The 12207-nt window shown below is 42.3% G+C and overlaps 1 protein-coding gene across 7 annotated transcripts in view; it reads left to right on the top strand.

The window, feature by feature from the left end:
- GRAMD1C (GRAM domain containing 1C) overlaps positions 1-11477 on the top strand; it is a 51758-nt gene extending 40281 nt beyond the window's left edge. For 6 of the 7 annotated variants that reach the window (XM_021398668.1, XM_021398630.1, XM_021398620.1 and 3 more), the window contains 9 exons: positions 1485-1631; positions 2441-2559; positions 3668-3810; positions 5537-5640; positions 6334-6513; positions 8075-8132; positions 8651-8761; positions 9571-9676; positions 11250-11477. In XM_021398668.1, coding sequence (XP_021254343.1) covers positions 1485-1631; positions 2441-2559; positions 3668-3810; positions 5537-5640; positions 6334-6513; positions 8075-8132; positions 8651-8761; positions 9571-9676; positions 11250-11327 — 1046 coding nt within the window. In that variant the 3' untranslated portion in view covers positions 11328-11477. The remainder of the gene's footprint in view (positions 1-1484; positions 1632-2440; positions 2560-3667; positions 3811-5536; positions 5641-6333; positions 6514-8074; positions 8133-8650; positions 8762-9570; positions 9677-11249) is intronic. The other variant, XM_021398640.1, reaches the window with a different exon arrangement.

Below are 12207 nucleotides of genomic sequence, written 5' to 3'. Positions count from 1 at the left end.
GAAAACTGAAGCTGAACTTCTAGCTCCCTGCAGAATGCTTCAATACAGCTGAATTCATAGTCTAGCAAATAATTACTGCATATTGGTTGGTTCAATAGGTCTCTTAAAATATGCACTTGTTATTTGTTCCACTTTGCAATTATATAAGCGGAACCTAGTACAGCGAGTACATCTCTTGTACAGGCATAAAGTTCTCACTTACGTTTCGCTTTAGGGGTTGTATATTGTAGCCTGCCTGGATCAGTGAACTTTTTTGGAGACATTTATATGTGTAATGGGGACTTGTAGCAGGCTAGAAGCAGCACTAGAGCAGAAGCCTGCTCAGAGTCAGAACTGGTTTTCACTGAGGAGTTCTGTTTTGGTATTTAGTTGCTATACTTGCATTTATCAATACTGACTGCTACCAAATAATAATGTTTTAAGTGCTGTAACCTTAGCCTCTGGGCACTTTGTGAACTGTAGCATGATATTCAAACTACCTTTGCATTGTGTGCTGGCAATAACCTTTGCTAGCTCTGAGCATTTATTTATATCAGTTGGAAGGTTAGGTGTCCTAGCTTTCTCTTGCTTCCATGAGATTTATTTTCAGACTTTTTGATGAGGGTTGGGTTTTTAGGTTTTGTTTGGCTTTTTTTTCCTTCACTGATAGCTGAGGATGGACTTCTTTCTAAAGCACAAGCAGGCTGAGTTGGGGTTGGCACAGGAAACTGCTTTCTCTTCAGGATACCAGTTCTGTCACATATCTCTTGTGAGAGTGGCTGAAACAACCACAAGACAGAGTCATTCCAGGAACCAACAAGAAGTAGAAATATCAAAGCTCAGTACTGTACCACAGAACACCTTTTGGGTGCTTGTTGGTAGTTTGAAATGGGAGAGGATGATAAAGCATTTCAGTGTACTTGTCAGGATTGCAAAATGGAACAAGGTACCTCTTGTGCTTCCCTTGTAGTAGTTATTGGGGGAAGAACAGTTTGAGGAAAGGTGTTTGAGAGTCTGTACCTGGACTCTTAAAATGTGGATGCTGCTGGCATTACGGGCTTTAAAAGCAGAATTTTGAAACCAGCCACAAGTTAAAAGGACTGCTAGTATACTTTCACTGTCCTCTTTGCTATGCACATGTCCTTCATACAAAAGGCATGCATTAAATGAGGATTGTGGTAACTCTGTCCTCTCCAACACTTCTTGTAGGATCCTGAAGACAGAAGGTTCCTCCAAGTAATGGGCCCTTGCGATGTTGATTTATCAAATCATTTGTACAAGGAAATAGTGAGAGGAGGTCTAGAAAGGGAGCTCTTAACTTTGCTCCTGAAAGCCATCTTATTACAAAATGATATGCTGCTGTCACTTCTGGATTTCTGGGAATAAGAAACAATTACTGATGCAAGATTGGAAAGGATTTGAGCTGTAATAAAGCTTGATACTATGAAGAAACTTCATAATACTATGTTTTGTTTTTTTAACCTGTTCCCTCTGCCTTTCTTTAGCAGTGAAGGAGACTGCCTCTGAGAATGATCTTTATGGGAGACTTTTTATAAACAGAGTTTTCCACATCACTGCAGACAAGATGTTCGAAATCCTCTTCACCAATTCTCACTTCATGCAGAGGTTTCTCAATTCCAGGAGTATCGTAGGTAATGTGCTCTTCTTCCTTCTGTCTGTGTTGCAATTTACCCTGAAAATTTCAACCTCTGAGAAATGCTAAAGAGAACAGAGTTGAATTTTGTTCCTCCTGCTTTAAAAGAATTTTGAAGCTCTAAACTGTCTCTGTGAAGGTAGACATTAAAAGCTAGCTTGTTTCTGTAGATCGATCATGTTTCTGAATAAGAACTTCATTTCATGCTGGAAAAAAAAAAGAAAAAAATAGCAAACCTGCCCTTGGTGCCTGAATTTTGGGTAAGATATTAAAATGTTGTGTTCTGTGGGATATTTGTGATTCCATTGTGACCCAGAAATAGTGAAATCTGCAGAACTGGTGCATAGATGAATTTAGGAGGCTGCAATAATTGGTACTTGCAGGCTTTAATTTTCCGGCTGAGTAAGCTTTATTCATTGAGATCATAAGGTAAGAAAACTAAGTTAAAAGGGTAATATTTACTCAATATTAGCTTGTAATGCAAAGTTGCAAAAGCTTTTGAATATTGCTAAGTGAATCTATTCAACTTTTAAGCAGATGGGAAATAGCACGTTTTCATTTACTTGCTTACTCTTCTCTGCACCCTTGAGTCTCTTTCAGTAGACTCAGATTCAGCTACTTACTACCTCACTTTTTGCTCACTTAGTGAACTACAGTTTTCCCTTTTCCAGAGAAAAAACCCAACTGCTTGGAGTCTGTTCTTTTTTTCTCTCTACTGTTCTTAAACTGCAGTTTAAGGTACGACAGGGCAGAGATGATGCATTTCAGCTGACCTGCATGTGAGATTTTGCATAATTTGTCATCTAGATGCTGTGTCAACCCCTTGGAATAGAGATTCCAGTGGCAATCAGTTGAGGACTTTGACGTACACTGTAACAATTAACAATCCACTCTGTGGGAAGTTTACGACTGCAACTGAAAAGCAGGTACCTGTCTGTATGTGTGTCTGTTTGGTGCCATTTAAAGCAAGGGAGAAGTGAGCTCTACAGTCTGTCAGATCTGACCATGGGCGGTGGAGTTCAGTGAGCTGAATGTGGATCTCCAATTCAAATGTAGCATCTCAGAAGGTGTTCTTCTATCCCTTTCACTCTTACTGAGTTAGTGCTGATGAAATCAAGGAGGCTTGTGAACTTTAACGTGCTTGAACTTCTGCTGAAAACTCTGGGGGGGAGTAGTATCAACCACTTTGTATGAATCGGAGTGGTCAGAAAAGATGAACCAAAGTGCTTTCAAGTGTCCAATTCTGGGCTCCCCAGTACAAGAGAGGGTGGCCCTGCTGGGGAGTGTCCAGTGAAGGGCCAGAAGTTGAGGGGTTGGAACATTAATTCTAGGAGGAAAAGACTGAGAGGGCTGGAATTGGTCATCGTGAGGAAGAGAAGGCTCAGACAGAATCTTATTGATACATAAATACCCGAGGGAAGAGTGGTAAGAAGATGGAGCCAGGTTCTTTTCAGTGGTGCCCAGTGCCAGACCAAAAGGCAGTGGATGCAAACTGGAACACAAGACGTTCCTTCCCAACATCAGGAAGCAGTTTTTTTTATTGTGAGCATTACCAGGCACTGGCATATGTTTCTTAAAGAGGTTACAGAGTCTCTGTCCTTGGGGATCTTCAGAAACTGCATGGATGTAGTCCTGGGCAATCTACTATGTGTGTCCCTGCTTAAGCAGGTGGCTTGGACCAGATCTAATCTTAAGCATTGGTGATTGTGGTTTGGGAAAGGTCTCATAGCTTAATCCCAAAGGACTGTAGTCAAAAGTCAGTGACTGGTCTTGGATTTGGTACTTGAAATGTCAGTGGAGAAGAGGAATGGTGTACAATTACCTCCTATGCTGGCTCTGGCAGGAGGCATCCCACCTTCACTACTCTTACCCTTCTTAACTGACTTCTGTCACAGTCATTCAATCTTTCTGCATATTCTAGTTCACTTGGAGTTGGTTGATCCAACCTAAGCAGTTTGGGCTGAAATTAAGAAAAAAACCAAATAATCAGACTCCGTGAATATACCTATCCCTTTCTGTTATCTTTTGTGGTAGATCCTGCATAAGCAGAGCCAGAAAGGTCAGTCTTATCAGGTGGATGCTGAGGTACTGACCCACGATGTCCCCTACCATGATTATTTCTACACTGTGAACCGATACTACATCAGCCGCACATCCAGTCACAAATGTCGATTACGGTGAGCCTGAGTGGTGTGCAGTGGGAGGGGAGGAAGCAGGTTGCTGACATGTGTTTATCAAAACATCTGCCTACAGCACAGAAAAGGTTTGTTTTCTATTGAAGTTGGAAATCTCTTCTGAAAAAAAAAAAAAGGAGCTTGGCTTATCTCCTGTCATATGTCTGCTGTGCTTGGATCTGATTAATTCAGTGAGACATGAACTCTTACACTGATTTTACAAGATTCAGAGCTCATCTCCAAGACTGTGGGCTGGTTCTGCCCAGCCTTACATTTTCAAGCGCAGTCATGTGAGTGGGGTAAATTGGAACTATGCCAGATGTCTTCTTAACAAAGTTTCTGAGATATCCTTGCTAAGGGCCTGCAGAGGAGCTCGGTTTCACAAGAAGGTAGAGAAGCATACTCATCATCACAGTGAGGTTGTTTGACCAAATCAGGCTTCATTGTTACTATCAAGTAGATGGAGGAGTCTTAATGCACTTCCTTCTCCTCCCCCATTTGTTGAAAACACCTGAAGTGGTGAAGTTGCTTGTCTGCTGCATTTGTGTGACAGACTATGTAATTTTTGGTAGTTTTTCTTTAAGTCCTTTTATCTGAAACTTCATCAGAACATAAGGTAAGGAAAGGTAAGCAAGCTTAATTTTCTTTCTGGCTTATCTTGGGCTGTAAAAGTACTGAAGACTCCTTCCTCCACTGGGTGGAAAAAGGAAAAGTCCTTGAACAGCCACTCTGAATGACTGAGTGAGTCATTCCTTTTTGATGGCTGTATTTGTTTTATCTGAGACACATGACAACTCTAGGATAAGTGCAAAAGCCAGGGTTTGAATACAATCTTCAGAGCATGCATATATAGAACAGAATGTGCATGCTGGTATTACAGCTGGCTTTATACTGTTTGAAATGGCTCAAAAATTAATTGAAATGTGCTGTTTTGTTAGAGTAGGAGCTTGGCACACATATGTTAATTGAGATGATTATTTGAAAAAGCTGAAGAAAAGTGTGTATTCCAGTAAGGTTAGTGTTCTTGATTTTAATAAATAAAGATTGTGGTTGTCCATTTAGCTTTATGAAGAGCTTTGGGATTCATTCAGTTGTTAGAAGCAGCCCTCTGCAGGGTTCTAGCTGACTACCTTTCCATTCTAGAAGCATTATTGACTAGCATAACCTGGGAAGTGAGACAGGAATGTCACTTCCCCTCTGTTGTGCTCCCTAAGAGACAATTTAATTTGTCTACTCAAGGTAGGTTCTTAGCACTGGATGCATAGGTGGTAGTGGTGAGTTTCACGTGCTTACATTGCTGTGCCCTTGTATTATATCATGAGTGTGCGTACACAGTGAAAAGCAGGACTTCGTAAGGCTATTTCAAATGCTTGTTAAAATCAGAACAGTTCACAGAAGAGAAATTCCCTGTTCCCTCTGAGCCTGGAGAGAAAACAAACTTAAAATTTGTTTCCAGTGATTTGGACATTCAGATCTCCTGAGGCTTTAACTGGATATGTTGTCTTTGCCCGCGTCCGTTTCTTGCCTCGCTTCAGTGTAAGAGCTGCTCAGGTTGAAAGTTGAGGCAGTTCCAGTTGGTATTTCAGGTATATTTCAGGTGATGGATGTAAGCTAGAGGCTTGCCTCTGATGAGAGATTTCTACTATCACTGTGCTACCTAACCAAGCACTATTTTTTTTCCTTCTTTTCCTTTTTCTTCCCTTCTTCACCGTTGCATTCTGTTTATTAGGGTTTCTGCAGAAGTGAAGTACAAAAAGCAGCCTTGGGGCCTTGTCAAATCTGTAATTGAGAAGAACACCTGGGGAGGGATACAGGAGAACTTCAAACAACTTGGTGAGGCATTTTCTTCTCTTTACTGAAGTAAGGAGGCTAGCTTTTTTCCTTTGTGTGTTTTCATGTATATCAAACTTGATTCCGTAAATAATGGGTTGAAAAGAAGTCAGCAATCAAAAGAATTTCCTGTCATCGATATGCCTGTCAATTCTGGGGTGTGTAAAAATAAATAAAAATTAAAAAAAATCCCAGTAGCCAAGAACTCCTGTGTACCTTGACAGCAATTGCTTTCTGAAGGAAGCATGAGGAGCAGGAGAAAAGCTGTCTGTCTTTAACACAAGTATTTCCTTGCTTGTGGGTATGAGAAGAAGAGTAGTGGCACTTGGCAGGCTCCTTGGCTATGTCTGTTAACAGCCTGGCCAGCTCTGGCTGCTGGCTCACAGTCTAACACAATTCCTAATCTCGGTCTAACAGTGTCTTGAAGTGTTCTTCCAACTGCTGCCAAACATGTCATTAAACAATCCTGCATAGACTGAATATAGATCTTATCTGAAAAGTGTACAAGTCCCATGTAGCAAAGAGGACAGTGTAGGTTAGGGTGTGGTTTATGTCCATTACTTAAGTTCATCTACTGGAAGTTGCACTTTTTCTCCTCGCTACCACCGTAGATATCTCATTTGCAATTTAAGTCGTTGGTGCTAGGCTTTTCAACATTCCTTTTCAAAGTTCAGGAACCATATTTTTCCACTACAGAATCAGAGCTGCTAATGGAGGAGTATGCAATTAATCAGTCCATAGAAGATTCTGGAAAATTAGTTGCCCTGAGACGGAGACGACGCACTTTACACCGGAGTCTGGCAGAATCACTTCCCAAACGCTCTTCCCAGCACTCCTCTGGTGACATGGGGCTAGAATCCCAGGGTAGCATCATAGGTAGGAATTCTTATTCATTATTTTCTGTAAGGTGTGCTCAAGAAAGTTTAACTTTATAATAGTGCAAGATTAGCGCTTGTGCGTATAGCGCTCTCATCTTTATCTAACTGGCGTGACAGAAAATGTTTAGACTGTTTGGGTGTTCCTGGTCTGTTTTATGCGAGGCCAGTCACTATTATGTTGTTACATGTCATGAAATCAGACTTAATCCTACCTTCTGTTTTATGAAAAGGGAATAAAATTCTAAAATGCTGTACTGTACCTGCATAGTATTGAAAATGAGATGGAATGAGAAATGTAATCTGATTTTTGCTAAGTTGCTGAAAAGTTGCTATCTTTAATTTCTTCAAATTGCACACCCAAGTCATTAGATAATTAAACTTTAAATATTGCTCACCTCTTGATCCTATCACATCATACTTACATTTTTTTGGTGACGTTAAAGAGTCAATTTCCTGTCTCTTCCTGTAACTTCTGGGTCACTGAGGCATTTCTTGGAGTTCTTTTGCCACTAAGTGTGACAGACTTAGCCTCTGTATTGTACAGGCATGTACAATATTAGCTGCACCTAAAGAGATGAGAAACATCTGGTGCACTAATGCTTACCAGAGAATAGTGGACTTGATAACACAAGTTGAATTGTAAACTGAAACAGGAGCAAATGCCCCTCCCTAAAGGGGAAAGACAATACTGAGTGTAGCAGTAAGAAAGCATTTGGTTCAACAGCAGATATGGTGGCCTCTTTCCCCAGGTGAGCTTACTTCCTGAAAGCTTAATTTTGCCACTCCTGCTCTACATTTTAAGGTGAATACATGTCTCAGTGTATGCTGCAACAGCTTTGCTATACGTCCCTCATACAGGACAGGAAATGTGAATGTAAGGAACTGTTTAGGAGATCAGGTAATTAAATTTAAAAATCGACCTGCTCACCTGCTTAAGTAGGTGACTGCTACTCAGCTTGGAGAGGATGTGCACGCCTCCTGTCGTCATTAGCTTTAGGTAACCACTGTCTGACAACCAGCAAAAGCTCTTCATCCTTCTCAAAGGCTGTCATCAGGTCAGTATATAAATGTAGATGGCTCAGATTAGACAAGTTACAGGAGAATTTGATTTTACATTACTTGGCAGAAAGACTAATATGGCCAGGAGAACAATTAGAAGAGAGCCACATTGTAGACCCCATCTCTATTAATGTGTGTGACTAGCAGTGTATGTGCTGAATGACTGTTAGTAATGGGTGGACTGCAGCATTCTCAGGCTATCTGGGTTTGATGTCAACCTATCCTAGAGCTGTTCTCTGCAGCATACTGAAGTGAGAGAATCTTATTCCTAATGGAAGAGCCTGACTGTCTAGCTGACTTGTCTGCGAGGGCTACAGAAATGACTAGGTGCATTGAGTGAATTCTGGAGAGACTCAGTGATCACCCAAGTGATCTGTTATGTCCATCAGAAGCTGTTGCACTGTTCTGTGTAAAATGCTCAGCGCTGACTTGTATATGCAGATACGCATTAGAAATGTTCTTCGGTACTTCTTAACCACCTTCTTTTCCATGCCCTACAGGAAGGAAAAGAGATGCTATTAGTAGGACCACTACCATCATTGTAGTAATGAGTGTCTTGTAAGTACTTACTTGCATTAAAACATGGCTTAATTTGAGCTTATCTTGGTCTTCATTTGCCTGTACCTACTCACTTGCATGTTAATGTTCCATGTAGCATGACCAATCCTAACCTACACTGAGTGTAAATACAGGAGTTTATGGGTAGAAGAGGGAGTGGATTCCTTTCAGAAAGGACGTGCGGAACTAAAATACTGATTTGTCAAACTAGCCTACTTTTCAGGTCTCTGTATGTCTGATCCTACAAAAAAATTTCTAGAATGTATTCATTCCCACCTCTAAAAGGTCCAAGAGGAGGCACTGTTGTCACTTCCTGTAGTTTGCATTACACAACTTAAAGCTAACTGCTGAGAACTGTTTGGATAAATCTTTACTTTCAGTACAGCACTGGGGCAGTTATTTTTGCCCCAGAAGGATTTTCTTTTCCTAGATGTCTGTAGCCCAGCTCTTCCTTCTGTAGCATTGTAACAGTAATAATATAAACCTTGTCTGACACCATGTTTCTGGTCTCTCTACAGTTTGCTGCTCTTGGTTTTGCTAAATATAACACTGTTTCTCAAGCTGTCAAAGATAGAGCATGCAGCTCAGTCCCTCTATCATGTCCAGCTTCAGGAAGAGAGCTCTCTGAAGTAAGTTGAATTCACAATCTTAGCTTTTGTTCTGCCTCAGTTTATTGCAGAATCTGATGGAAATAAATTTCAGACAATGAATCTTGATGAGTTTTCAAAAGCTGCTGCCACTTGTTGCTCTTCTGTGGTCTATGCTGATATCTAGTGACGTGTCTGACTGCATCTTCCTTGTTAAAGGAAAAATGTTTTTCCTTGTTTTTTTTTTGGGGGGGGGGAGTGTTAACCTTAGCTTGCATTTATCACCTTCTCGTGACTAGTCTTCTGTGAATATTGTACTGCTGATCGCAGAACTGAATTACTTGCTTCATCCTGTGTGAACAGCATGATCTCAAATATAATGTTAGAGATTCATTTAGCTTCTTAGCTTCTGGTTTTTTTTTTTTGCAAAATTCCCTCTCCCCTTCCAACTTCCTTTTATTTTCAAACGCATAGAATAGGCTCAGATGTTGCTTCTTGTTATGCGTGTAGTATAGGCAAATAAATAACAAACTAAACTTGGTCTTGAGTATGGAGACAGTGTGGTGACCTCACGTAGCGAAGATCTCAGAAATGAGTAGAGCAGCTTTCTATGAAAAGATTGTAGGCATAACGTGAGCACACTTGTTCCTGGTGATCGTTGTCTGCAAAGGTCTGAGGCAGTATCTTCAAATCAACAGGAACTGAAAATCAACTACTGACACCTCTTTCTGTGGCTTTTGGAAAAATGTTTTTGGCAATGTCAGAGTAACGGTAACAGAGCAATTCCATTTGGATCAAGAGGCACAGAGGTGCTTGTTGCATGTTTCTGATGCAGTCTCAATCTTTTCCAGTGTATCTCCAGAAATGGGATCGAAAGAGGAGATCCCTCAGTATGATAAGGAACAGGTTAAACATGTGAAGGGAGTACTAAGAGACTCAATTGAAATGCTTGAGCAGGTAAGTCTGCCCAGCTTTCCTTGTGATGCTCTCATTCTCCAACGGCTCAAGATTTTTCCTTTATGCCAGAATAGTTTTTGTTTTAATATTTTCTGATGCTAACTGAAGTCCATGCTTCCTTGGCCTCAATTTTGTCATAAGCTTGAATTTGGTGCAAAGGAAACGCTCATGACGGCTCTTTCTTTGGACTGAAATTAAATGTTCGTATCAGTTTTCTTATACCTGTGAAGTGCCTCTATTGATGAGGTCCGTTGATGCGGTTCTGAATCATGACAAAGCAAAGACTGGAATAATTCAAAACAGATCTTGTTTACTCAAGACTCAGAACATAACTGTTTGCTCTCCTCACCACTGGGTTTCTTCACGCAGGCTTATCTGGGCTTTTCCTCTTCAATATCCTTCTAGATGTTGGTGAGAGCTTTTGTTTAATCTTGGCATCAGAAAGCCACCTAAATCTTCAGTGAAATGCTTCTGAATAAATTCCCCAGACTATCTATTTCTGAGAGGCTGCATAGCTATGGAGTTAATCCGTTTTGCCAGTGACTTACATTTCCAGGTTCTTTTTGTAGTACAAACACTGAATAAAAACTGCAGATAAGTTGCGGGGTGCTGCTGTGAGTCTCTGGTTTTAGAGTTGAGACAGCTTTAAACCCCTTGGCTGAAACTGCAGCTGAGCAAGTAAAGGACAGTAAATGCATACATTGTTTGTATTTACAACCTGAATATTCTGGGTTTTAGTTCTTTTATTAAATCTCAAAATGTGACAGAAGAAATTATTAGATCAGGAAAGCTGTGGGGGAGTTCACATGTACCTCTATCCATCAGCAGTTGGCTCTTGTGTTCTCCCACACACTACAGGAGGATAGAGAAAAACACTTCTTTTTTTCTATTTCTCATTTAGATGTGTCTCTGCACACAGAAATGCTATTAATCTGTTAACCATTTTGATCCCAGCTTCAAATGCTTCCAATGCTGGCTGCTTCACTGTGGAAATGAATTTCCTGGTTTCTGTGCCCTTTTGGGTTTCTTTGCCTACTACCCAAACGATTCCAGATTCTGAAGTGTTAGCCGTTTTGAATGCAGGCATGGCATGAAGACCTCTAAAAGATGGAGTGAGATCTCAGCCACCTTTTTCATCCCAAGTAACTTGTTGGGAAGTCGTGACGCATTACTGTTCTGTTACCTGGTTTCCTGAGAGTTGCCAGTAATCTAATTGCATCCTGTGCATCAAAATGCACGGGGAGGGCTGGGTATGAAAATCAGAAAGTTGATGTTCCATGAACATCAGCTGTGACTAAAAATGAGTGAGTGGGGCAGATTATTTTCCACACTATTGTCTAGTAGGGTGTTAAGATTTATCACGCTGTACTGTTAGTAATTATAGACTGTACAGAGGGTAGCCGTTAGGAAAGCATGCTACAGCAACCCTTAAGCTCTCTATAGGAAGAGGGAGGAGGAAATCACATGGAATCCTTAAAGAAGCAGGGAGACATGATTTTTTTTTTCTGATGCTCCTGACCCTTGCAGCAGACAGACTTAACACATCATGCTCCCCAATTATGTCTTCTCACAGCTCAAGCTCTCCCTTTCCATGCTCCAAAGAAGCTTTGATCACTTGAACAAGACACAGAGCAGCAAGACTGAGAGTTAATGCCTGCAGCAGCTTGCAAGTCAGGACCTCAGAACAGAAGATGTGTGTTTAAGGACTTGTGGAGTAGGGACTGTAACCATCTTTGGACTTCTTTTTTTTTCCTATTTTGGCTCAAAAGCTTCATGGAATAAAGCTTTCTAGAAGAAGTAAGTTGGGCTCTGCGCTCCTGTAGCTCGGTGACCGGCCTTCACTGCCAGCCCCCTGCTCACGGCAGGATCTGTGGGGGGCAGACCGTGTTGGAGAGCAGCCGTGCTGCTGGTTACTGGAGGAAGGGGAAGCTCCTCAGCAGTGCTGCCTCTGTGCCGGAGGAGTCCTAGTGGCGTCAGCCTGAGCCGCGGCCAGCCAGAAGTGCTTTGGAGGAGAGGGGCCAAGTAGTGGTTTCACACCCACAGGGTATTTACATGCTGTTTCAGACAGGTGGAGCCTGTAACAACAAGTCACCATCTTCAAGGACGAGTATTTCTAAAATGAATTAACGGAGCAGGAAGGAGGAGGGTGGGATCAGATGATCTCCGGAGGTCCCTTCCCCTCCCTGCTGTTCTGTAATATCGATAACCCTACCTTCTTTTAGCCCTTTCCTCCCTCAGCGGCTCTCCCCTTCCCCTGGGCCGTTCCCTGTAGGTCCGCCGCCCTTCGCTCCCGCGGGGTGCGGAGGGATACCCGCCTGCCTCCCCTCAACGGGCGCTGCCGCGGCCGCCACCTGTTGCGCTGTCTCTTTAAGCCAGGTGCCGTCACGTCACGGCGGCCCCGCCCATCCCGCGCCGGCATTGGGCCGTTGCGCCGTCAGGTGGCCGGGCCCTGAGGGAAGGGGGTCCCTCACCCCCCGCCTCCGCGCCGGGGAGGGGCCGGGGCAGCGGGCGGCCAATAGCGGGGGGGCTCG

The sequence above is a fragment of the Numida meleagris genome, chromosome 1, assembly GCF_002078875.1.
Source record: "Numida meleagris isolate 19003 breed g44 Domestic line chromosome 1, NumMel1.0, whole genome shotgun sequence".
Classification (NCBI taxonomy): domain Eukaryota; kingdom Metazoa; phylum Chordata; class Aves; order Galliformes; family Numididae; genus Numida; species Numida meleagris.
The sequence above is the reverse complement of the archived record's forward strand: the minus strand, read 5'-3'. Positions and strand labels throughout refer to the sequence as shown.